General features: G+C 40.9%; 2 protein-coding genes and 2 non-coding genes across 11 annotated transcripts in view; 3 read left to right on the forward strand and 1 right to left on the reverse strand.

Moving 5' to 3' along the window:
• Positions 1 to 631, reverse strand: part of MCF2L2 (MCF.2 cell line derived transforming sequence-like 2) — a 239,842-nt gene extending 239,211 nt beyond the window's left edge. For 4 of the 8 annotated variants that reach the window (XM_070243323.1, XM_070243321.1, XM_023623374.2 and 1 more), the window contains exon 1: positions 1 to 613. In XM_070243323.1, the coding sequence (XP_070099424.1) occupies positions 1 to 52 (52 nt within the window). In that variant the 5' untranslated portion in view covers positions 53 to 613. The other 4 variants (XM_070243326.1, XM_070243324.1, XM_070243322.1 and 1 more) reach the window with 2 other exon arrangements.
• LOC106782000 (uncharacterized) lies at positions 357 to 26,567 on the forward strand. The gene is made up of 11 exons (XM_070242507.1): positions 357 to 371; positions 611 to 950; positions 2,854 to 2,922; positions 9,291 to 9,542; positions 15,797 to 16,013; positions 18,104 to 18,184; positions 19,213 to 19,379; positions 20,498 to 20,638; positions 21,405 to 21,446; positions 23,993 to 24,057; positions 25,813 to 26,567. The coding sequence occupies exons 1-4, from the start codon at positions 357 to 359 to the stop codon at positions 9,539 to 9,541; spliced, it is 675 nt and encodes a 224-aa protein (XP_070098608.1). The 3' UTR covers position 9,542; positions 15,797 to 16,013; positions 18,104 to 18,184; positions 19,213 to 19,379; positions 20,498 to 20,638; positions 21,405 to 21,446; positions 23,993 to 24,057; positions 25,813 to 26,567.
• Positions 20,693 to 20,870, forward strand: LOC111769144 (small nucleolar RNA SNORA81). The gene has a single exon (XR_002801940.1). It is a non-coding gene; the product is annotated as a small nucleolar RNA SNORA81 (small nucleolar RNA).
• Positions 21,521 to 21,655, forward strand: LOC111769136 (small nucleolar RNA SNORA4). Its single transcript, XR_002801932.1, has one exon. It is a non-coding gene; the product is annotated as a small nucleolar RNA SNORA4 (small nucleolar RNA).
• Positions 26,568 to 26,686: the final 119 nt, after the last annotated feature.

Below are 26,686 nucleotides of genomic sequence, written 5' to 3' on the forward strand. Positions count from 1 at the left end.
CGACGTGAGTGATCACTGTGGCCAGGCGCCGGGTGAGCTCCTGGGGGGCCATTTCTTCTTTTAATCAAAATAGCATTTCATCGAAAAACCACTCAGTATAAACAAAACAAAGCAACACAAAATCGTTTCAACTGCTGTTACGCATGATTTTTAAAAGGCATCTTCTCCCAAGGATGTTCTGCCCTCACATTCTTCCTCGCTCTCCTCAAGCACAAAACGAGAGTCACTCCCAGCCAGGGCCAACTCTCCGGGGCCGCTCGCCTAGAGGACGCCAGCCACGCCCTGCAGGGGATTAATTTAAAGATTAAGTCGATTAAGCTTTCCCAACGTAACGTCTGGCTTTGAGAGAGAGGGAAATGGCAGTTCTGGAGGTGAGAAAACCAAGTGGCCCCAATCTTGCAGCACGGGCTTCTCCAGCCGAGGGAGCGCACGGGCTTCTGGATTTGGGGTCCTGGGCGGTCGGGTCTCCGGCGCGCGGCTGCGAGCGTCAGGATGAAGGATGCTCGGCCCCAGCGCAGGGGGAGCGCGGAGCCTGCATGCGCACAGGGCGGAGGTGCGGAGGCGCGGAGGCGCGTGGCAGCAGGGGCTCCTCGGCGCCGCCCACCCCTAGCCCGGAGCCTCCCGCCTCCACACCCACCTCTCCCCGCCTCCGGGCGGTGCCGGGGGCTCCGGGGGAGCGCGCAAGCGCGGGAGCGTCGCCCGTTTTCGGGCGGTCAAGCTGCGCGCCTTCCCCGGCCGGGGAGTTGGCGCTCCGGCCCCCGGAGTGGAGGCGGCTCGCGATCTGTCTTTGGAACAGAGGGGAGACATCAGCTTAGTCGCTCCGGCCAGCACCGGGCTTCTGAACGCCCAGCGCTCGTTCTTCCCAGCGGTGTCTGCGGAGAAGCTGAGGCGAGAAGGGGCTGACTGGGAGACGTACTGCCATCCAGCCAGAGCCAGGAACGGAGGGCTGGGTGAGGCCCTGCTGCTCGCCCCTAAATCCTGACTCCGGACCGGGGGGGGGGGGGGGAGATGGGGGAAGCTGTTGGGGAGGGATGGGGGCCGTTGGAGTTGGTTTGCCCCCCTTAGGGGTTGTCTCACGCAGTTACCAGCGTCCAGTGGACACACCGGCACTTGGAGCCGGAAGTGCGGGCTGTGCACGGCCAGGGCTGGGCACGCTTGTGCGCACTCCGGTCTCCACCGGGTGGGCCTTTTCCTTTGTGCAGCCACTCCCGTGCGCCGCCGCTCCGTCGGCCGACTGTCAGGCGCGCCAGTGCTCCCTCCTGGAAAGGCTCTGGCACAGCCCGGGTGCGGGCCCTCCTCCCCCTCAGCCCCAGGAGCGTCTTCTCCGAGCAGCTCTCGGGCGGTAGACGCTGCCGCGGCCTCGTTAGGTGGTTCCAGATGACAGGCAGCAAAAGACTAACCCGGTTCAGCAGAGCTCCGCGGGAAAAGCCTGAGCAAACGCGAATCTGCTCAGGTTGTCCTCAGTCCATTCTACAACGGGGGGGGGCCCTGAATATCCGAAAGTGCCGGGGCCACCCTTTGCCAATGCCAGGAAGCTCAGCTTTCCTCTTCTGGCATGTGAAAAGCCAAAGCCCAAACACCCTGGATCCAATTTCTAGTAGTATCCACTCATCCCAGGGGCTTGGGGACATTTAAAAATGCTTTCTGTAATAATTGTGGGCTGTGGGCAACAGATGATGTTAGTCCACCTGCGACGTGAGATTTGTGCGGAAGTCCCTCCCTCCTGTGAGGTTTGGTCACTTTGCACTCTGCCTGCACAAGCAAAGCAACCATTTTCATAGTAACCTCTTGCAAGAGATTCAGAAAAGGGTTAAAGATCCAAAGGAGTGAGACGGCTTTGGATTGTGTTTCCGTGGTGGTTTCTGGCTATTCTATTCCATGGAGGAACCAAACGAGGTGTTTCCTGTTGGTGGTAGTCAGAACCCTGGTGCCCAGCCAGAGCCAGTTGTGAGTTTGGGTCACTAGAAACCAGCACATTGCTAAGGAGACTGCCGGTGTGGGGGTTTCTGGACTTTGCAGATCCAGTCACCTCAGCTTCCTGGTTTAGGCCAGGTCCTTATGGGTGAGAATCAGGAAAAGAAGGGAAAGGGAAGAGGAGGCAGGAGAAGCTGATGAAGAGGAATGAGGGAGAGTATGAAAGGGACAGAAAGGAAAGAAATCACACTCAGAGCACTCTCTCCTTTCCCCCGTCTGTACCTTCACCATCTTCAGAGGTTTCCATGGAGATGAATTGGCTGAATTTATGGCAAGATATAGCAGGCAGTGCTGGTCCTCAGAAACCAGTTCTGCCCCTATCTCTCTAACACGTGTTTTGCCAGGGCCTCAACTGTTTCTCCTGGGCCAAGGTGGGGTGGGTCTGTGATCTAGTATTCCCTTTTCCAGTTCTGAAATCCTGTAATGTAACTAAGAAGAAATGACCACATAGTGATCAATAGCCCATACCTCCTTGTCCCTCCAAGAAAACTGTCATTGTCTCCATTGCTCATGAATATGAACATGCTTCCTGTCATCTCCCCTTCCTCTCCTCCCCCTTCCCATCCTTATCTTCTTTTCTCCTTCCTAATTATGATCTATTTCCTGTCTCTGACAAATCGCATTGCTCTGATATATGGCAAAATCAAGGAACAAGCCAGAATAGACTGCCTCCCTCTCTAATGAATTAATTACCAATCAGTCATGTCTATTGAAGATCAATTACTTGCCCAGAGTTGTGATAGGCAGTATCATCAAGTACAGCAGCTGCCACCACCATGGACTAAATAACTGCTCTGTGCCTGGTATGATGGTAGGCATTTCACAAACACCATTTAAGCCTCACCATAACCCTTTAAAGACTTTGGTCTCATTTTACAGATGCTGCTGCTACCAAGATCAAACTGTGTATTACTAATTTTACGAATCAAGACCATGCTCTGCCTTCAGGTAAGGATTTGCATGACCTTGGAAAGAAAAATCATCCCCCAAGACTGCCAAGGTAGATTCCACCTCCGTGTTGGTGGACTGTCTGCACTGCCTCTGACAATGAAGAGAACGACAAAGGACCTGCTTGGGTGCCACAGGTGAGGGTGAGGGATGCCTGGGGCCCCCCTGGGGCCACCCAGTTTAGTCTGAATCAGTGGTTCTCAAACTAGCACAATCACCTGGAAATACAGGTGATTTTTTTTTAATACAGATTCCTGGTTTCCGCCTCTAGAGATTCTGATTAGATAGTGTGGGATGAGGCCTGAGAACTTGCATTTATAACAAGTCCCGAGGAATACTGATGCTGCTGGTCCTGGGACCACACTTTGAGTACCACTGGCCTAGAGCAGAGCTCTTCAAACTTCTGAGACTGCAAACCACAGTATGTTATAAATTTTACATCATGACACAGTAGACATACAGATGCATAATTAAAACAAAAGTTGTACAGAACAATTTTTTCCCTTACTACATGCAAAGCCCTGAAATATTTTCCATTCTATTTCATTTTTTTAAAACAATGGTCCAAATTTGGGAAATATGCGTTTGGAAAGTATGATATTATAGTTATGTAGGAAAATGTGCTTATCTTCTAGAGATTTATACTTCAGTTTTTAGGGATGAAACATCATTGTCTGTAATTTAAACTACCTTAGCAAAGAGAATAAATGAGATAAATATTGGGAAACATTAAAAATTGTTAAATCAAGGTGGTATATGGGTTATTTTACTGTTCTCTTTTCTGCATGTTTAAAATTCTTTTCATAATAAAACGTTGTTTAGAATGATTGTTTGGAGCTACTGAATTGATTTTATGACCCACTAAGCAGTTGCTGCCAGCAGTTTGAAAAGCACTGTGCTAAGGCACAGCAGAAGGAGAAAGAGAAGAGGAAGTGATGATGGAGAAAAGGAAAGGGGGGAAGAAGGTGACAGGAGATAGAGGATAAAGTAGGTAGAGGTGCACTGTGGGAGGTGGCAGGGGTCACCACAAAGGCCTCGAGATAATGTCTCTCTAAAGGGCCTCTTCTTAAGCATCCCACTCTGCCTTCACTGTCTTCCCTATTGGACTTTGGCTACTTGGCAGAGAAAACCTTGTTCACTTCTGTAAGCCCCACAGCTCCCGGGCAAAGCCCAGAATGAGAGAACGTCCCTCAGTCAAAGCCTCTCGTTTTACAGAGGTGCTAGACCTGCCTCAGCATCATGATGGTGCGTTTTTCTCCCAGTGCCACCTGGTAGGATAACCCCCTCTGAGTTGGGAGCCTAGCTGTTCTAATGTGAAGGACCGGACTGGGATCTTTGTCTAAGGGGGTCACATCACATACCACCTACTGCACAGCTGATTGGATAGGTGAACCCAAGAAGTGAAAAAGTGACCTGAGCTCACACCATCCTGACGGTCATTCACTGTCATCTTTTTCCTGAAACCAGCTGCTCCCCTGGCAGAGGGCTGCATGTGAGTATGCAGGTAGACACACATGGGGGGCAGACAGCACACTTGCCTCTACCTCTGCACTTCCACTCTCCTCCCTCTTATATGTTCTTTCTTTTGTTTTTTTGTAAGTTTTTTTTAAGATTGGCACCTGAGCTCACATCTGTTGCCAATCTTTTTTTTTTCCTTCTTCTCCCAAAGCCCCCCACTACATAGTTGTATATTCTAGTTGTAGGTTCTTCTAGTTGTGCTATGTGGGACTCCGCCTCAGCATGGCTTGATGGGTGGTGCCATGTCCACACCCAGGATCCAAACTGGGGAAACCCCAGGCGGCCGAATTGGAATGCGCCAACTTAACCATTGGCCATGAGGCAGGCCCCTATGTTCTTTCTCAGTTTTAGTCTATTGCCAAAATAATGCATTTTCTTTGCAGAACATACTAGCAAAGTACAGGAAACTGTAAAGAGGTAGGAAAAAAGAAGGATGGAGAATTGATCATAATTCTACCAGCTCCAGGCAAAACCATTTGGGATTTTAAAAATTTATTTGATATATTAGTTTCAGTAATAGACTATTTTTTAGAGCAGTTTTAGGCTTGCAGAAAAACTGACCAGAAAGTACAGAGAATTCCCATATACTCACTCTCCCTCAAAACAGTTTCTCCTGTTATTAGCATCTTGCATTACTGTCATACGTGTGTTACAATTGATGAGCCAATATGGATACATTATTATTAACTAAAGTCTGTATTTTACATGAAGGTTCACTCTTTGTACAGTTCTGTAGGTTTTGATTAATGCATAATGTCATGGATATATCCACCATTACAGTATCATATAGAATAGTTTCACTCCCTTGGGGGCCAGCCCGGTGGTGCAGTGGTTAAGTTGGCACGTTCTGCTTCGGCGGCCTGGGGTTTGCTGGTTCAGATCTGGGTGCAGACATGGCACGCCTTACCGGGCCATTGCTGTGGCAGGCGTCCCGCATGTAAAGTGAAGGAGGGTGGGCACGGATGTTAGCTCAGGGCCAGTCTCCCTCAGCAAAAAGAGGATTGGTGGCGGATGTTAGCTCAGGGCTAATTTTCCTCAAAATAAATAAATAAATTAAATAAAAAAAAGAATAGTTTCACTGCCTTAAAAATCCCCTACACTCCACTTATTCATCCTCTCCTCCCCTCAAACTTGGAACAACTACTGATGTTTTTACTGTCTCTCGAGTTTTGCCTCTTCCAGAATGTCATGTCATTGGAATCATACAGTATATAGCATTTTCATACTGGCCACTTTCACTTAGCAATATGCATTTAAGGTTCCTCTATGTCTTTTTATGGCTTGATAACTCATTTATTCTTTTCACTGAATAATATTCCTAATATTCCATTGTATGGTGGTACCACAGTTTGTTTATCCATTCACTTACTGAAGGACATCTGGTTGTTTTCAGTTGGGAGCAATTGTGGATAAAGCTGCTGTAAACATTCGTGCACAGATGTTTCTGTGGGTGTGAATTTTCAAGTCATTTGGGTAGATACCTATGAATGCAGTTGCTGGACTGTGTGGTAAGACTATGTTTACCTTTGTAAGAAACTACAAACTGGCTTGTAAAACCATTCACATTCTCACTAGCAGTAAATGAGAGTTCTTATTGCTCCACATCCTAACCAGCATTTGGTATTGTCAGTGTTTTGGATTTTGGCTATTCTAATAGGTATATAGCGATATCTCATAGTAGTTTAAATTTGCAGTTACCTAATGACATATGATGGTGAGCAACTCTTTGTACACTTGTCTCTATATCTTCTTTGGTAAAGTGTCTGCCCGCTTTTAAATTAGGTGGTTTGTTTTCTTATTGTTGAATTTTAAGAGTTCTTTATATATTTTGGACATAAGTGCTTTGTCAGATACATGATTTGCAGATATTTTCTCCCAGTCTGTGGCTCGTCTTTTCATCCTCTTAACAATGTCTTTTGCAGAACAGAAGTTTTTAATTTTAATGAAGAAGAATTTATCAATTTTTTGTTTCATGGATCATGGTTTTGGTGGTGTAACTACAAGTCATTGCTCCTGGGATGTTTTGATAAATTATATTTTCTTGGAATTTCATCCATTTCATCCAGATTTTCAAATGTATTGCATAGAGTTACGTAATTCCATACAACTTTATTAATTTTTTCTGTGTCTGTGGTTACTTCCCCTTATTTTGTACTTCGTGCTTCCTCTCTGTTTCCTTCTTTCTTTTTTTTTTTTAAAGATCAGCTCCTGAGCTAACATCTGTTGCCAATCTCTTTTTCTTCTCCCCAAAGCCCCCCAATACATGGTTGTATATATTCTAGTTGTGGGTCCTCCTGCTTGTGTTATGTGGGTCACTGCCACAGCATGGCCTGATGAGCGGTGCCATGTCTGTGTTCAGGATCTGAACTGGTGAAACCCTAGGCCACTGAAGCAGAGCATGCAAACTTAACCACTCGGCCACGGGGCCAGCCCGTTTCTTGCATAGCAGAGCCAGCTATCTATTCTATTGGTGCTTTTTCTAAATCTTATATTTATTAATATTCCCATTTCTATTTTCTAATTTATGAATTGCTTCTTTTATCCTTTCTAATTCCTTCCTTCTGCTGTCCTGGGGATTACTTTAATTTTTTTCTAATTAAAAATTTAGAAATTTTAATTGGAAATTTAATTTACTTTTACTTTGTATTTTCTTTTGAGCATTGATTTCTAGTATCCTACAGACACTAATATGCAGTGCTTTAACTATTTTTATTTTTAAAATATTCTGGGACTTTTTTCCAGTTCAGCATGAAGGAAGCTTGGAAGCCACTCCATCCTAACAACAAGTAATAGGATGAACAAACTGAAAAATCAACCACTCTTAGTCCATAAAAGACGTGAGGTCACAGGGCAAACCCTACCCCAAAATTGGAAATACCAACAGGCAAATAGAGAGAATCACAACTTACAGAAACCCACCAGCAGCAGCCGCTGCAGGAACTAGTGCTGGGATAAGGAAACCTGAACTGGAATTGATGAATTGCTGGAGGCTCAGTGTAGGAAAGTCTGAGAGAGAAAAACTCCAAGGAGACCCAGTCATGGGGAGGGGAGGACACTTTTGTAAGTTTTACCTCCAGGAGCTGTCCCAGGTCCTAACTTGATCAATAGATTCAATGCAGTCCCCATCAAAATTCCAGCAAGTTATTTTGTGGATATGAAAAATTGATTCTGAAGTTTATATGGAGAGACTAAGGACCCAGAATAGCCGACAAACATAAAATTGAAGGAGAGAAACAAAGTTGGTTAGAATGACACGACCTGACTTCAAGACTTCACTATGAAGCTAGAGTAATGAAGACAGCGTGGTATTGGCAAATGAATAGACAAATAGATCAATGGACCAGAATATAGAATCCAGAAATAGACCCACATAAATACAGTTAACCGATCTTTGACAAAGGAGCAAAGGCAATACAATGGAGCAAGGATAGTCTTTTGAACCAATGGTGCTAGAACAACTGGACATCCACATGCCAAATAATGAATCTAGACACAGACTTTACACCCGTCACAAAAATTCACTCAAAATGGATCACAGACATAAATGTAAAACTCAAAACTATTAAACTCCTAGAAGATAATATATGAGGAAATCAAGGTTTGGTGAAGACTTTTTAGATACAACACCAAAGGCACAGTCCATGAAAGAAAGAATTGATAAGCTGGATTTCATTAAAATTAAGATTTTCTGTGGTGCAAAAGACGCTACAAAAAAAAATAAAAAGAGAAGCTAAAGACTGGGAGAAAATATTTATAAAAGACATATCTGATAAACGAATATTACCTAAAGTATACAAAGAACTCTTATAACTCAACAGTAAGAAAACAAACAAGCTGATTTTTAAAATGGGCAGTAAAACTACTCTTTATAATATAATGGTGGACATGTCATTATAAATTTGTCCAAACTCATAAAAGTACACCAACAGTGAACTCTAATGTAAACTATGGACTTTCAGTGATTATGATGTGTCAATACAGATTATCAATTGTACCAAATGTACCACTTTGGTGGGGGATGTTGATAATGGGGGAGGCTATGTGTGTGTAGGGGCAGAAAGTATACGGGGAATCTCTGTATTTTCTCAATTTTGCTGTGAACCTAAAACTGTTGTAAAAAACTAAAGTCTACAAACTTGCAACTAGAAGATGAGTAAGTTCTGGAGATGTAATGCACAGCATAGTGATTATAGTCAACAATACTGTATTATATACTTCGAAGTTGCTAAGAGACTAGATCTTAAATGTTCTTATCACAAAAAAGAAATGATAATTATGCAACGCTATGGCAGTGTTAGCTAATGCTATGGTCGTGATCATAGTGCAATATGTATCGATCGAATGTATCAAATCAACCCGTTGTACACCTTAAACTTGCACAATGTTATACGTCAATTATAATCTCAATTTTTTTAAATAGCATTATATTAAAAATTGTCTTTAAAAATTCTGTATTTTGGTTTCGAGACGATTAAGAGAATACTTTTTTTAATACGTTTTTCACATTCTTGAAAACATTGTAATATTTCATGTTCTTCTTATCCCACACCCCTTTATATTCCAAGACAGCTCCCCTCCCTTCTTCCCCTCAGAGGCTTTAAAGATTAAGGTCATGGACCGTTCTTACTCCTGGAACCTGCGAGAGAGGAAAAAACCCATGGACCATGGGAGGAGACATCGATCCGGCCGGCACTCAACGGGCCTAAGGAGGCTGAGGACGGAGGCGACCCCCTCCCTCTTAGCTCGGAACCCAAGGGCGGAGGAAGCAGGGGCCACACCGCCCGCGGGCACGCGGCCCGATTGGCCAATCGCCGCCATGACGCCCTGCTCTGTTCTTTGATTGGTCTTAGCGGTGACGCCCCCTCCCGAATTCCTCGCTTGGATTGGCCCATTCTTTGTTCTGACCTGGACGGTGGCCAGAGGAGGACAAGAGACTCCCGTACGGAACGGAGGGATGATTTGGGTGACGCCTGAGACGCAGCTGCACATCAATAAGCAGCCCGGGCCTGGAGACGTGGCGGCGGCCTCTGCGGTTGCGGTCATGCTGGTGGCGACTGAGAGGAACCGGTGGGAACGTGTCCCGAGCCGCCGCTGCCGCTGAGGTAACGGTGGGTGGAGGGGCGGGGGTGTTCCTGCCCAGGGGCAGGGGTTGGGCCCGCCTGAGTGGTGAGAGGTGCCGAGGGACCGAGGGACCGAGGGTCGAGGGGGAGGACGAGGACCCGAGGAAAGCATCTGCTTGACGGGATTCTGTTCTCATTCCCACCTCCTCCTGCACCCGGCCCTTCCCTCTCTTCCTCCTTCCTACGTTCACCCTCAAGCCCGCCGTTTGCCTCGGTTTCCGCATTTAGGGGGCGGGGGGAGAGTGGAGTTGGGCCTGCCTCACTCCCTGCTCCCCTCGCCCTGGGGGCAAGAATACAGTTGCGAGATTTAGGAATAAAAATGCAGGACGCTAGTTAAATTTCAGATAAACAAGTAATTTTTAGTACAAATATGTCCCCAATATAAAGTAAAATTTAAATATAAGTCATTATTATTTGCCTGAAATTTAACTGGATGCCCTGTTTTTTGTCTCACAACCCTAGGCACGAATAACGTTTGTACGCCTAACCATTTGCAGTGTGCTTTCACAGCGCTCGCTCCCTGTGTGGGGAGCCTGCTTGTAATCCATGTTGGAAAGAAACCCAAAGGGGCTTGCCCAAGGTTATGCAACTAGTAAATAATGGGATCCCGAGGCCTGAAAAGCCCATTCAGTTCTGCTGTGCCTCAAGTGTGCAATTCAAAGAAAGATTCCTGGGGAATTCTTTCTCATTGTTGGAATGAATCTAGTTAGCAAAAGCAAGTTTATCTTTCAGAGGGCTGGAGAGTTAGTTTATATTGAAGTTCTCCACTATGGCATTTACTTAATATTTTGGGGAAGAAATAATTGTACTTAAACTGTCAAGGAATGTTGATATACTCTGTGATGGTGAAAGTATAGTTTGTATATTAACACACAATGGCATATCATTTAGCTGTGATCACAGTGGACAAGATTGTATTCATATGTACTGCAAGAGATCTGTACAGCCCTGTGAAGGTGGAGATTAAGGCAATATAGTGCACAGAGGTTAAGAGCCCAAATTCTGGAATGAGACACACCTGGGTTCAAAGCCTAGTCCTACCACTTTGATGACAGTAGGCAAGTTACATAATCCCTCTGGGCCTCATTCCCTCTTCTTTAAAATAGAGATGATAATAATTGTATCCGTTTCATAGGGGATTGTTGTATTAAATCCTTGTCAAGTGCCTGGGAATCAAAAGTAATTAATTTTAGCTATTATTAGTCATTATAATTTGGCCTTTAGTAAGTATGAATCTTTGGCAGAAGTCATTCTGTAATTAATTTTTAATTTTTATTTTAAGTTGAAAAAAGCCAAGCAGTGAACAATATTGTGCATATTATGCATATCATGAATTTCAGTGAAAAGAAATATACTGTTCAATAATAAAGCAAGTATTTTAGACTGTAGTATATCAATTTTACTAAATCAAATATCTGCAAGCTGGGCTTATATAATAAAATTGTTTTTTCTTAAATCCAAGTCCTTATAGTTACCTCTAAGGCTCTATACCCTCTGGCCCTTCCATTATTTCTTTTTTTTTTTTCTTCTCCCCAAAGCCCCGTGATACATAGTTGTATATTCTAGTTCTGAGTGCCTCTGGTTGTGCTATATGGGACACCGCCTCAACATGACCTGATAAGCAGTGCCATGTCCGTGCCCAGGATCTGAACTGGCAAAACCCTGGGCCGCCGAAGCGGAGCGCACAAACTTAACCACTCAGTCATGGGGCTGGCCCCTAAAATATTTATATATTAGTCTCATTCATTGCTCCCCATATATGATTTTATATGATTTTCATTTTCATTGTGTTTTAAACAGAAGAAACATTACCAGCCACGAAAGGAGAGAATATGAGTATGTGGTGATGGGTAAAGCCAGAAAATGGGTTTACAGTCAGTGGCTATTTATAGTAAGGTAGACTTAGTATGTTTTAAAAATCAAAGGTCAAGCCTTGTAGGAGTTTTGTATTTCTTTGTATAATGTTTTATTTTCTTAGTGTTTACAATGTTAAAGTATTTTACTTACAGACTATTCTCTAAAATTCCTGTTGGGAACTTTTCCCAGTTTTTCTCCAAAAAACTTATAAAAGTTTTCCACCACCTAGAAAGGAATGTGGAATTATGAAGCAACTACTGTTTATTACCCGAGTGATCGTAAACAAGTCACTTAGCATACCTTGGTTTAATTGTAAAATCAGAACTAACAAAAACTTACTCCCCCACCCCTGAGGTTTATAAATGCTATCAATTAATACTAGCTATTATCCACCGGAGAGAACTGCCACCATGGACGAATCCAGCTGTTTGTCTTCTTTGTGCCTGCAGCAGCCTCCTGGAAGAGCTGGAGAAACTTGCGCACTGGGAAGATTTGGTACTAAAATAAGTTGATGGTAGTCAGCTTCGCCCGGGCTTTCAGCACTGCACAGCGGGCCCGTTGTTTCCCTGGCCACCTCATACTTTCCATTTTATGCAACTGCTGTTTCAAATCCTCTTCACTCTTTTCAAACCTCTAACATCTCTTACAAGCCATTCTCAGCAAATGATCTCAGTGTTATTGAGAAAATAGAATACCTGAGCTTCTGAGCGTCCTGCCAGCAAATCTGCGCACCCTCCTTCATCTGCATCCATCCAACTTCCATCAAAGTCTAGTCCCTTTGCCTGTGCTCTGGATCCTTCCCCTCTCACCATCTCAGGGATCTCTGCCATCAGTTATCCCTCGTGTCACCTGCATGGTTAACCACTCCCTCTTTACTAAATCCTTCCCACCAGCGTTTAAGTATGCTGTGGTCCCTCCCTTCTTTGGGGGACAGTTGTAAGTCCCCCCTCTTCCCCTACCTAACACTCTCTTTCTTCTCCCGTTTATAATGTTTTTATATCTCCCATTTATAATTTTTTAAAATTGTCTGCCCTGCAGTTTCTATTTCTTTACTTCCCATTCTCTTCTCACCCCACTCTTGTGCTTCTGTCCTCACCCCTCTACTCAAACTGTTCCTGCAAAAGTCGCCAGTAAATTCCTTCTCCCTAAATCCAATGGACTGACTCTTGACTTCTTACCAATATTTAACACTGTAGACCTGTATTGGGGCAAACTAGAGCATGTGGACTAACTAGACTAAGTGTAGACCAGTATTGGGGCAAACTAGAGCAAATCCAGCTTCAGCATGCTTTTATATGGCCTGTGAGTTAAGAATGGGTTTTACATTTTTAAAGAGTTATAAAAGAAAAACAAAGACCATATGTGACAGAAACTATATAGCCTGGAAAGCCTAAAATATTTACTGTTGGCCCTTTACAGAAGAAGATTGCCAGCCTCTTCCAGAGATCACTCCACTCCCTCCTTTTAGAAATAAGTTCTACTCTTGGTTCTCACAGCCCCTTATAAGTAAGTCTGGTTTTCACTCTTCTCTCCTCTCTTTCTCAGTCTCTTGCTGGATTACCAGATCCTTAGATGTTGGATTTCCTCAACACTTCATGTTAGAAGTGAGATCTTCTCACCATACACTCTGAATCTCATCTACTCCTACAGCTTTTTTGAAAACCCCCAAATTGCTATCTCTAACTCAGATTTTCTTCTGAGCATCATACATGTGTATTCAATTGCCTACTCAACATCTTCCCTTGGTGTGCTATACGTACCCCAAACTCAATGTGTTTGAAATTGAACTCACAATCCTGTACTAATCTTGCTTTTCCTGCAGACTGTCATAATTCAATAGATTATAACATCATTGCACATAAAGTTAATGCCAGAAATTTGGGAGTCTATGAACATCTCTCTTTCCCTCTCCACATCTTGTTCCATCCACATCTGAGCAATCACCTAGTGCTGTTAATTCTATTGCCTACACATTTTTTAATCTGATTACTTCTTTCTGCCCAACTCCACTGCACCCTTAAGTCAAAACCACCATCATCTCTTGCCTGGTCAAATACCTTTAGCCTCTTAAGTGCTCTTCCTAGTTCTTCTTTTTTAAAAAATTGGTTTTTATTGAGATATAATTCACATACCATAAAAGTTACCTAAAATGCACAATTTAATGGTTTTCACTATATTCACAAGGCTCAAACATCATCACTGTCTAATTCCAGAACATTTTCATCACCCCAGGAAGAAACCTCATACCCATTAGCAGTCATTCTCCATTTTCCCCCTCCCTCTGCCTCTGGTAACCACTAATCTACTTTCTGTCTCAATGGATTTGCCTATTCTGGACACTTCATGGCCCTTTTGCCAGGCTTCTTTCACTTGGCATAATGTTTTCAAGGTTTATCCACACTGTAGCATGTATGAGTATTTCATTCCTTTTTATGGCTGAATAATATTCCATTGTATGGATATACTACATTTTGTTTATCCATTTCTCAGTTGATGGACATTTGGGTTGTGTTTTCATCTTTGGCCATAATGAGTAACTTCTATGAACACTTGTTCACAAGTTTTTTGTGTGGGCATATGGTTTCAGTTTTTTTAGGTGTATGTTGAGAATGGAATTGCCCATCATGTGGTAACTCTATGTTTAATTTTTTGAGGGAACTGACAAACTGTTTTCCAAAGTGGCTGCACTATTTTACATTCTCATCAGCAATGTAAGAGGGTTCCAGTTTCTCCACATCCTTACCAACACTTGTTGAGAGATACTGGTCTCTAGTTTTCTTTTCTTTGTACTGTCTTTGTCTGTATTTGGTGCCAGGGTAATACTGGCCTCATAAAATGAGTTGGGAAGTGTTTCCTCCTGTTTTCTTTTCTGGAAGAGATTGTATAAAATTGATGTTAATTCTTTAAGTGTTTGGTAGACTTCTTCAGTGAAAGCATCTAGGCCTGAAGATTTCCTTTTCGGGAGCTTTTTAATTACAAGTTCATTTTTTTAATGGTTGTAGAACTATTTAGATTATCTATTTCATATTAGTTTATTTTTCGTAGTTGATAGTTTTCAAGGAATTGATCCATTTCTTTTAAGTTGTTAAATTTATGAGCTTCAATTTATGAGAATCATTGAAAGTTTTCATATTGGCGTATTTCTAAAATGCACATGTGGTCATAAAATTAATTGTATAGATATAAGTGACAAAGATACATAATTATGCTGAGTAAGATCTAGAATTCATGGAAATAATGCAGAACCATTAATCTGTGATATGGTGACAGTTGCTGAAATGAACATTTCTTTCTCTTTTTTTTTCTGAGGAAGATTCGCCCTGAGCTAACATCTGTGCTAATCTTCCTCTGTTTTTTAGTATGTGAGCTACCAGCACAGCATGGCTGCTAACAGAGCAGTATAGGTCCCCACCCGGGAACCGAACCTGGACTGCTGAAGCAGAGCACACTGAACTTAATCACTAGGCCACCAGGGCCCGCCCCAGCATTTCTTGAGGAAATGTGTACCATCGGCTTTTCCCTTTATCTTCTTAGATTTGATACATAAAAATATAATCCTGAGTTTTTTGGAAATTTCTAGTAAGGGAGTTTTAAAGAGAGATCTATTTAAATTTATTATTATTATTATTATTATTGTTACTTTCCACATCCAGCAATTGAACCTCAAGTAGAGCTCCCTCCCTCACTACTCAGTTGTCACCAGATCAGGGAGTCCTTCCCTGGCTGCTCATTTGAAATAGAACCCATTGTTCTCCATTCCTGTAGCCAGATTTATTTTTCTTTATAGCACTCGACATGACATTTTTGATTTACTTGTTTACTGTCTCCCTCCCTCACTAGAAGGTAAGCTCTGTGAGGGCAGGGCCTCTTTTTGTTCCCCTGCTGTGTCCTCCAGTGTCTAGTACCCAGAAAGTCCTTACTCCCTGGTTATCAAATCTGTTTCAGGTTGATGTAGCTGGTGTTACTTGGTCCTATTTGTTGGGGTAGCCTTGGATTATCCTGTACATTCCGTATCCTGTACCTCAGGGTGTAAAATTCAAAATCTTAAATTTGGAAAGAAGCTCCTTTGAGCTCATCTAATCCAGTCCCCTCCCAGTGTAGCAATCCTGCCTGCTGTGTAAAGTCTTTCTGATTTGTGGGAGTGTTCTGAGTAACAAGTGACAAGAGGCTTGTTTCTCGTGACTTAGTACTCAGTGCTCTTCTAACATGAGCCGGTCAGATGTTTCCGCCCCACTGCTCTGACCTCCGCGTCATGTTGTAATTCACTTTTGAGTCCTCAAGTCCGTAGCAGTTTAGTAGATCATCCGCCCTGTGAGCATTTTTCCTGAGAATGGTATGTTCCCATTCGTTAGGGACTGTGTTGTGCCTCTTCTTCCTAGATTGTCAGACTGCACACCACATGGACTTCTTGCCCTGCCTGTCAGGCCACCCAGAGTTTGAGGCTGGAAATGAGCCTACACATATCTTTCAGCATCACGATGATCAATTTCCCTTCTGAGGGCCTCAGCCAGAGAAGTTTCCTACCAGGCAGCTCTGGGTCTCATCCCCAAGGAGAAAGCTGGAACCAGTGCTTTCAAAGTTCAGACATGACACAAGGTACAGATGTTTTTCTATTTCCTCTGATTATCAAGCTTTTTTGAAACCTCACTGAAACCTGCTTTTCTGTCTTTGACATCATTTTCTGCTGATGCGTTTTATGAATAAGTAGGGCTTTCCACACATCGTGGATGCACCCATAAAGGCTAAATAGAACTTAATTTTTCCCCTAGCATCGTAGAAATGGGTTTCTTTCACCCATACACTAGGTCTTCCTGCGCCCTGTGCTGATCCCTTCCAGTTTATTCTGCTTGCTCCTCCTCATGGTTCCCCTTGCTCGGTCTTCAGTACCTGCCTCAGCTTCCTTGGACACTGGGACTAGAGACAGACCTCTGCTGTGGGGGCCCCTGGCTGGCCAGCCCATGGTTTTTCCTAAACCATGCCCTGCAGGCGCAGATGCCCTTGAGTTCCCATGACTTATTGTTGAATTATTTCCTCTTCACCATCTGTGATTGGATGTTTGTCTGCCTAGAGACCTCGGCACCTCCTAGTGTCATAGATCTGAGCAGAGGAGGGACCATGACGGGGATTCATCCTGGCTGCCGCATACATGTATTGCCTTCCCACCCCGCCCCTTGGCACCCCCACTACATTGTTGCCCAGCCTCTTCCTAACACCTCAAGAAGCTGGAAATCCGTTACCTCATGAAGTAGCTTACTACAGTTTCAGTCAGCCCTCCGTTAGAAAGTTCTTGCCACTAAATTGAGCCAAAAATATGTGTTCTCTCAAATGTCCCTCATAATTTTTACTCAGGCTAATTTTGACTTTTGGAGCAAAAGGAAAAAAAAATCTAATCTATTTGTCTCTTTTATACTTAAGTTGGTTAATTTCCACAAAATCATTGAGTAAATTCTCATTGCGGGCTTATTGTGTCCTCTTTCTTTTATCTTCTTATAGTAAATGAAAACACATCTACATATTTCCCACAAGGGATTCTTGGGCCTGAACAAACTTTTTGCTCTTACTTTCGTATTTTTTTAAAAATTAGTAATTGTCATAGGTATGAGCTTCAGACTAAATTACTTAAAGTTAGCTGAGCTGGCGCTCCTGGATAGATCAAAGCCCTCACACTCAAATACTACAAGGGGCTGGCCGAGTAACATAAGGGAGTGAGAAAGGCCAGGTGTAGGAAAAATGGGCAAAGGTGAGATTCTGTGACGTGCAATGCATATGCCATCTAAAGTGGGCATCTGCTTGTTGGTTCATGCCCCCAGAGGATGAGGGTTAGGGTTAAGAATCTTCTGATTTTTCAAGTGAAGCTGGAAATTTGGATTTTCATGTGAAATGTCCTGAGAAAGCATCTAATTCAGATTTAAAACACCGTGCAGAACAAAGAAAACAAAGTTATCAGTTTCAGACCTCTTGTTTCTCTTCTGTAAGTTATAAATGTTAGTAGGCTTGATGTTCTTATTTTGAATTTTTAAATAATTTTTAATTTGAGATTATGTTGGACTTATAGAAAAGTTACAGAAGTGCTCAAAGAATTCCAATATTCTTTACCTAGATTCCTCAGATGTTAATATTTATACCACATTTATTTTTTCTGTATATACACAAGCATGCACATACTCACATAATATTTTTTTGAATCATTTGGCAGTAAATTACTGACATTATGCCTCTTTACCCCTAAGTATTTCAGTGTGTATTTTCTAGAAATAAGGGCACTCTCTTACAGCATAGTACAATTATCAAAATCAAGAAGTTAACTTTGATGCAATATTATTATCTAACCTGTAAACCTTATTCAGATTTTGCCAGTTGTCCAACTAACGTACATTTTACCAAAAAAAGACAAATGGTTTTTTTGCTGGTCTACAATCTAATCCAGGCTGACATGTTGGATTTAGTTGCCTTGTCTCTTTGGTCTCCCTCATTCTGGAACAATTCCTCTGTCCATCTCTTTCATGCCTTTAATAAGGTTAAATGATGAAGTTATTTTTGATCTTCCCAAGTGCATCCATAATAGAGAGCTCTACTTGGTATTAAAATCACATCAGTAGAGGATGGTGACAGTCATAGGGATGTCAGCCAGTTTCTTTGTAGAATATTCCTTGATTTGTTTTTTCCTCTTGCTTCTTCATAAACAGATTCAGGCTATGCGTTTATGGAAGAAATACCACATAAGCGATGCTGTGTTCTCTGTGCATTATTTCAGGAGGCTGTGCAAGGTACGCTCACAAGCCTGTTCCCTGGAGGTGGCTCAATCCCGCAGAAGGACTTTAAAATCAGTGCAGACGACCCTTGGGGTGGTCCTTACCAGAGAGCCAGGAAGCGGGTGTGTTTACATCTCCACGATCAGTCATGGGTTGAGGGCTGCCTCTAGGAAGACAGAAATTCCCAGATGCTTGTGGTTCTACAAAAGTGAAGAACAGCTTAGCGCTTAGTATAAAGTGGTCCATTCAAAACCTTCTTTCTAATTACTGTCCATGCACACATAGAGTGTTTGTTTCAAATTAAACAGGACGGAGGTTTGCAGATATGATTTGCAGGATTATATCTCAACAGATTGAGAAACTGAAGCTTTGCTTTTTTCAGGGTAGACAGGACCCATGCCCTTTGTCTTAGTGTTAAGGTTAAATGCAGTTTTGTAACATGAAAACCACAGTGATGTGTGAGTAGTCGGGAATCTTTGTCATTTGTGATGCCTCTGTTGCATACTATCTGTTTTCAAAGCTCACACTGCTCTATTAGCTATGAAAGAAAGCTTTTCTTAACAAAGTTGTAGGCTTTACTAAATCAAGGCTGTGTGCCACAGTTCCCTATTGGAAGGGTTTAATTTTAAAGTGGATCATAATCAGTGAATACACAGCAGAACGATTTGCCTTGGAGCTGTAAATGCAGAGGTTGTTTACATGTCTGCTTACACATCGTAAACACAGAAAAATAAGGTAGGAAATGTTTGTTTTGGTTCTTTAATTATCTAGCTGGTATCTCAAGGAAACTGAGGATCCCAAGTTTATAAAGGCACAAAAACCTAATTAAAAATGAGATGCTCTGAGGGATTTTATCGTGAAACAGTTTGATTAGTCTGCATTGTAAGCTTGGAAGTGATTCTGTGTTGTGCTGCATAGAAGCTGTTTGCAGACTGGAATTTTAAATTAAATGAAGAGTTCACCATTTAGCCATGTGCTTCAGAAGTTGTTTGATGGAGGCTGTATTTTTCTACATCATCATAATTTAAGCTTTTGATTTTTAGATCCAAAAGATCATTCTGGCGCTTGAGAACTATATGGGAGCAGCTTTTCATTCCTGCGTTGTGGAATTGACATTCAAAATGAAATGCAAAAAATGCAGACGGACACAGCACGTACAGTTATTGGTACTCCAGGGAAAATATTTGATATGTTAAATAAGTATATCTTTGTAAGTATTACCAGATTTTTCCTAGGGCATTTTTTAAACCAGTGATATTTGGGGTACGGGAGGGAAAATAATTAACCTAATTGTTTAAGCCAATTGCCATGCATGAATATCTAGAGTAATACTGACTTTTCCTTAAGAGACTTTATTTTTTACAATAGTTTTAGATTTACGGAAAAATTGACAAGATGGTTAAGAGAGTTCCCAGGTACCTTGTACCCAGTTTCCCGTATTAACATCTTACATTAGTATGGTATATTTGTTAAAATTAACAAACCAACATCAATATGTTATTATGAACTAAAGTTCAGAATCTGTTCTCCTTTCCTTAGTTTTTACTTAATGTCCTTTTTCTGTTCCAAGATCCCACTCAGGATGCTCCATCACATTTAATTGTCGTGTCTCCTTAAGTTCCTCTTGGCTATGACACTTTCTCACATTTTCCTTATTTTTGATGACCTTGACAGTTTTGAAGAGTATTGGTTAGAAATTTAGTAGAATGCCTTTGTATTGGAGCTTTTCTTAAGAACTTTTTTAAGATTAGACTAGGGTTATGGGTTTTTTAGGAGGAAGACCACAGAGATAAAGTGCCATTTTCATCTCATTATAGCAAGGGTCATGACTGTTAATGTTGACCTTGATCACCTGGCTAGAGATGGCGTTTGTCAGGTTTCCCCATGTAAAGTTCCTCTTCCCCCGTCCCCTTCCATCTGTAGTCTTTGGAAGGAAGTCTCTATGCACGACACACACTTAAGTAAGACATTTTTTGCTTTCCAAAACGGATCAAGATGCTTGCTTTTGAAGCAGATAAAAATGTTGAACCAAGGGATTAAAGATGAAATCTATGAGATTTACCAGAAATTAAATACAAGGACTGAGGTGTGCACATGATTTCCTATAGCTGGCAGGTTAAGGTTGATTGTTACAGTATAGCTGTGCAGTGCTATATTGTCCTTGCCCCTGCTGAAAGCAATTGTTTCCTACAATCTCTGTCTAGCTGAATTCTATAGCAAGACAGGGACGCTTGGTCTCAAACATTACTTCTCTAAGTGTTATTATAAAAACTGTTAGATCTGCTTGATTGATGTGTCAACATAATTAGTCATTGTCTCTTTTTTAAGGTTGTGTTGCTTTCTGCCTCAACGTCAACAGATATGTTGGAAGTGGTCAAAAAGTTCATGAGAGATCCATTTCAAATTGAGGTGGAGAAGGAAGAATTGACCCTTGAAAGTGTCAATATTTTATAAGAATTTTGAAAGAGGGTAATGTTTTTCTAATTGATATACATAAAAATTGTAGCCAGGATTTTTTTTTTAACCTTCTTATTTAGGCTCTGAGCTGAAATTGCAGAAACTCTATCATATCTTAGTCTTTGTAATAAAGCTAGCAGAGTAAACACAGGAAGAGAGGCAACTCTCCCAGGTAGTAGAAAAACTGAGATGAACCTCTTTCTGAAGTGCGGGCTACTTCATTCTAAGATTTGGTACAATAATATCTGTATTTAGGCAGAATTAATAGAATGAACTTCTAACTGGTGTCTTCCAGTGGTAGAGATGACAGAAATCAAATGGCTTTTTATTCCGACTCTGATATGAATTAACGTTTTCCTCTCTGAGATACTTTAGGAAGGAAATTGTATGTTCTTTGTGATATGTGGGACACCAGCCAGTGTGCAAGCTGTTCTTTTTCAGAAGACAAGGCAACAGGCACACTGGCTTCTGAGAAAATGGCTGCTGGGAATTCCAGTTTCTGATGTGGTTAAGGGCTGCTCTTCCCTAGTATTGCTTAATTAAGACCCTGTTAATATCTAATTATTTTCTTAATAAACCGACGCAGGATCTACTTACAATGCAGCTGTGAAGTGCCGCATTGTCCTTGGCGCCTGCTCAAAATAAAACTGTTACCCTTCAGCCCTGTTGGCCACGGTGCTGTAGCAGCCAGGGATGCATGGTCTCATACATGTTTACCTACTTAAACACTGACTTCACCAATGACTCCTGAAAATTAAGGCGTGTTAATATTTTGCAGGTGGTGACAGAAAGAAAGAAACGTTATCAAGAGGGAGTTCAGGTAGGGGACAAACCACATTTTGATTACTACTGACTTACTGGCATTTCAATTCCTTCTTTAATTACAATATTTATCTACTGAAAATTGGTTTTGAGGGGAAGATTTTTAGTCATCTTTGTCAACTCAAGTTCTGTGGGGGAGTGAAGACCACACTCCATAGTGAGCTTTACTCTTTATGTGCAGTTCATTACTATTTTGTGGCCTAGAAAAATGGGCGGCAGTGCTTTTTGAATCAGAATTTGAATAGGCACTATCATATCTCAGTCTCGTGTTTGTCATGTACAACTAGTATCTATATTATAAACTGTGATCTGCCCACTACCTGTGAAAACTATATTCTCAATTGAATATTTGTCATCTTCATTGAATTACTTGCTTTTATTCCAGTGAAATAAATTCATGTATTGCTTTTCAAGTATGATTTTGTCAGCCAACCTTGAAAATCAGGTAAATGAATCAGAAAATGTAGAAACGTGATAAGATGTATTTAAATTGTACGTGGGAAGATTCAGGGTTGATCAGAACACAGTGGGAAAGCAAATGAGAAATGTAGCCCAGATTTTGGACTTTATACAGTTGTTAGTCAAAGAAAAAATCAATAATGCTGTTAGATCTGGTTTAGCTTACACACGAGGCTTTTTTTAAGTTATGTTGCTCATATCTTGTGCTTTCTTGGTGATTCCTCTCTAATTGTGATTTTCTCAGCATTTTCTGGTAGCAATTTATGCTGACTCTGGCTTAGGTATAGTGGTTTTAGCACTAAATAATTGCATTATGTCTTCCTACTAAAGTAAAAATAACTTTGTTAAAAAAAATATAGTAGTTGATAAGAATAGATGACAAAGTGGTGCTCAGAAATGGCATTGGCCTGTTAGGACATAGATTTGTAAGTGAAACAGAATATTGTTTGGATAAAAAGCAAGTCAGTATTTCCATATTTGTTTTTCTCTTGTCTTGGTTATTTGATGTTTTAAATTGTTCCAGCCAAGACGTTTTTTTTTTAACAAAAGTTTCATGTGTTTTAATGTCAAGTCAATTTTACCAATTTTTTTTGTTTCTGTTCTTTTTCTCTTTTTATATTTATTTTATTGAAGTATAATTGACATACAATATCCTATTAATTTCAAGTGTACATCATAGTGATTCAATATTTATATACATTATGAAATGATCACAAGAAGTCTAGTTATCGTCTGTCACCATACAGAGTTATTGCAATGTTATTGACTGTATTCCCTATGCTGTGTATTACATCCCCATGACTTACTTATTTTATTACTGGAAGTTTGTACCTCTTAATCTCCTTTACTTATTTTGCACCCTGCCCCAACCCTACCCACTTCTGGTAACCACCAGTTTGTTTCCTGTATCTGTATGTCTATTTCTGCTTTGCTTTGTTTGTTCATTTGTTTTGTTTTTTAGATTCCATATATAAGTGTAATCATATGGTATTTTTCTTTCTCTGTCTGACTTATTTCACTTATAATACCCTCTAGATCCATCATGTTTTTGTCAACAGCAAGATTTCATTGTTTTATGGTTGAGTAATATTCTATTGTGTATATGTACCACATCTTCTTTATCCGTTCATCTATTGATGGATGCCTAGGTTGCTTCCATATCTTGGTTATTGTAGATAATGCTGCATAAACGTAGGGGTGCATATATCCCTTTGAATTAGTGTTTTCATTATCTTCAGATAAACACCAGAAGTGGAAGAGCTGGATCTTATAGTAGTTCTATTTTTAATTTTTTGAGGAACCCCCATACTGTTTTTCCTAGTGACTGCACTAGTTTACATTCCCACCAACAGTGTACAGGGTTCCCTTTCCTCTGCATCCTTGCCAACACTTGTTATTTCTTGTCTTTTTTTTTTTTTTTTTTTTTGCTGTTATACAAATGTATTTTTAAGTTAATTTTTATTGAGTTAATGATAGTTTACAATCTTGTGAAATCTCAGTTGTACATTACTGTCTGTCATTCATGTTGTAGGTGCACCCCTTCACCCTTTGTCCCCACCCCCCACCCCACCTTTCCCCTGGTCGCCACTAATCTGTTCTCTTTGTCCACATGTTTAAATTCCTCATATGAGTGGAGTCATACAGAGATTGTCCTTCTCTATCTGGCTTATTTCACTTAACATAATTCCCTCAAGGTCCATCCATGGTGTTGTGAATGGGGCGATTTTATTCTTTTTTATGGCTGAGTAGTATTCCATTGTATATATATACTGTATCTTCTTTATCCACTCATCAGTTGATGGGCACTTAGGTTGCTTCCACATCTTGGTTATTGTAAATAATGCTGCAGTGAACATAGGGGTGCATGGGACTTTTGGAATTGCTGACTTCAAGCTCTTTGAATAGATACCCAGTAGTGGGATGGCTGGGTCATATGGTATTTCTATTTTTAATTTTTTGAGAAATCTCCATACTGTTTTCCATAGTGGCTGCACCAGTTTGCATTCCCACCATCTTGTCTTTTTGATAATAGCCATTCTGACAGGTGTGAGGTGATGTCTCATTGTGGGTTTTTTTTTTTTTCAGGAAGATTAGCCCTGAGCTAACATCTGCCAATCCTCCTCTTTTTGCTGAGGAAGACTGGCCCTGAGGTAACGTCCATGCCCATCTTCCTCTACTTTATATGTGGGACTCCTGCCACAGCATGGCTTGACAAGCTGTGTGTAGGTTCGCACCCAGAATCCAAACCAGCAAACCCCGGGCCGCCGAAGTGGAACATGCGAACTTAACCACTGTACCACTGGGCTGGCCCCTCATTGTTTTAATTGCATTTCCTTCATGATTAGTGATGTTGAGCATCTTTTTATGTGCTTGTTAGCCATCTGTATATCTTCTTTGGAAAAATGTCTATTCAAATCATCTGCCCATTTTTTACTTGGGTGGTTTGTTTTTTTGATATTAAGTTGTGTCAGTGCTTTGTGTATTCTTTATGGATATTAAACCCTTATTGGAAGTATGATTTGCAAATATCTTCTCCCATTCAGTAGGTTGCCTTTTTGTTTTGTTGATGGTTTCCTTCACTGTTCAAATGCTTTTTATTTTGATGTAATCCCATTTGTTTATTTTTGCTTTTGTTGGCCTTGCCTGAGGAGACTGGTCCAAAAAAATATTGCTAAGACCAGTGTCAAAGAGCTGACTTCTCGTATTTTCTTCTAGGATTTTTTTTATTTCAGGTCTTACATTCAAGTCGTTAATCCATTTTGAGTTGATTTTTATGTATGGGGTAATATAGTGGTCCAGTTTCATTCTTTTGCATGTAGCTGTCCAGTTTTCCCAAAACCATTTATTAAAGAGACTGTCTTTTCTCCATTGTCTATTCCTGCCTCCTTTGTTGTAGATTAATTGACCACATATGCATGGGTTTATTTCTGGGTTCTCTATTCTGTTCCATTGATCTGTGTGTCTGTTTTCATGCCCAGACCATACTGTTTTGATTACTGTAGCTTTATAGTATAGTTTAAAATCAGGGAGCATGACACCTCCAGCTTTGTTCTTCTTTCTCAAGATTGCTTCAGCCAAGACATTTTTTGATTCATTGTATTACCTGTTTTGGTAGAGAGTTAAGGGGGTAAACTTATCTCAGTCATTTGTGTTACAGTGTATGAGGTGAACTGAGCAGAAAGCAGTGATAAATATGGGTTACCATAACAAATTTTTGGAAGTTTCCCCCCAACACTGGAAAAGCTTTTGAGTCCTGGACCAAATCTATCTAATAGAACTCTCTGCAGGGATGGAAATGTTCTGTAACATGTGCTGCCTGACACAGTGGTGACAGACCACATGTGACTCTTGAAATGTGGTTAATGCAACTGAGAAACCGAAATTCCTATTTTATTTAATTTTAATTAGTTTAAATTTAAATAGCCACGTGTGGCTAGTAGCTATTGATAGCGTGGTCCCAAACAATAGTTAACATTCCGGAGTTTATATTTGCAGTTGTAGCTCCAAGAATATGTCGACATGGATTCCATAGCTGTTGTTTGTGTTTTGTCCCTGGTGTTTACATCTGTCCCAGGCTGACACCTGCTCTTGGCCCACTTTGGTGTGGACTTTAATTTCACTACCACAAGCACAATACTGTCATCTGCTTTATAAATAATAATGCTCAACGTGCCTGATAGAATCTGATTCTGCAGCCAGATGAATCCTTTTGCACCAACAACAAAAGAAATCTTGTCATTTTCTGTGGATATCATGATTAGCATCTGGTGCTCCCATAAGAAGCACTCTATGTATAATCTTGACAAATAAACAGCCACTGAAGGTTAACAAGTAGCTCAAACTGTTAGTAGTTCATGTAGCATTTGATAAGTAAGATTCTGATTAATAATTTTTCTTTTGTTCAGAATTGGCAGCAGGAATCAATTTAGAAGGAAAGCTATGTCCATAAACATTGAAGAAGACAGAGGATTCTTCATGACATTGAGACTTTCTACAATACTACAGTGGAGGAAATGCCAATGAATGTGGCTGACCTTATTTAATTCCTGGAATGAGATAGTTTGAATGCAGTGCTCGCTGTTGCTGAATAGGCGATCACAACGTGCATTGTGCTTCTTTCTTTGGGAATATTTGAATCTTGTCTCAATGCTAATAACGGATCAGAAATACAGATTTTGATAGCAAAGCGACTTCAGTCACGACTCACGGGAGGAGTCATTGGCATTATCCTCTCTAGAATTACACTGTTGCATTGGGTATGAAAAATGGGGTTGTAAATCTTTCTTAGAAATGTATTTCCTAGTTCTGTAAAAATGGTTATATTGAGTGTTCTCTATCATTCAATTATATACTTGTGGACTGAAAGATATATGCTGTATAAAATCAGCCAATTAGATTAAACTAGTGTATTTTCTCCTATTGTGTTAGTCGTTAGACTGAACAGAATGAACTTTAAAATGATTTTTTTAAGAAAATATTTAAACTTATTTTATTCAGTATTTCGTTTTTATTCAGTGAAGCATTTCATTAGTGGTAAGTGTGAAGTGGAGTCTTTTGCTAAGCACCAGCAGCAAGCATATCCTAGGGTTAAATCCCAGAAAAACTGCCATATTGCATATTGAATGTTCAATAAATTAAAATAATGTACATTTTCTTTAAAGTTGTTTGATCCTTATTTGTTAAAGATTTGTACTTCTTGCCATAATTCCATATTTTCAAAGGAAGAAGGTAAAATAGCATTTTATAGTAAATATTTTATTCAGTTACAAAATTCTACAC

The sequence above is a fragment of the Equus caballus genome, chromosome 19 (assembly GCF_041296265.1).
Source record: "Equus caballus isolate H_3958 breed thoroughbred chromosome 19, TB-T2T, whole genome shotgun sequence".
NCBI lineage: Eukaryota > Metazoa > Chordata > Mammalia > Perissodactyla > Equidae > Equus > Equus caballus.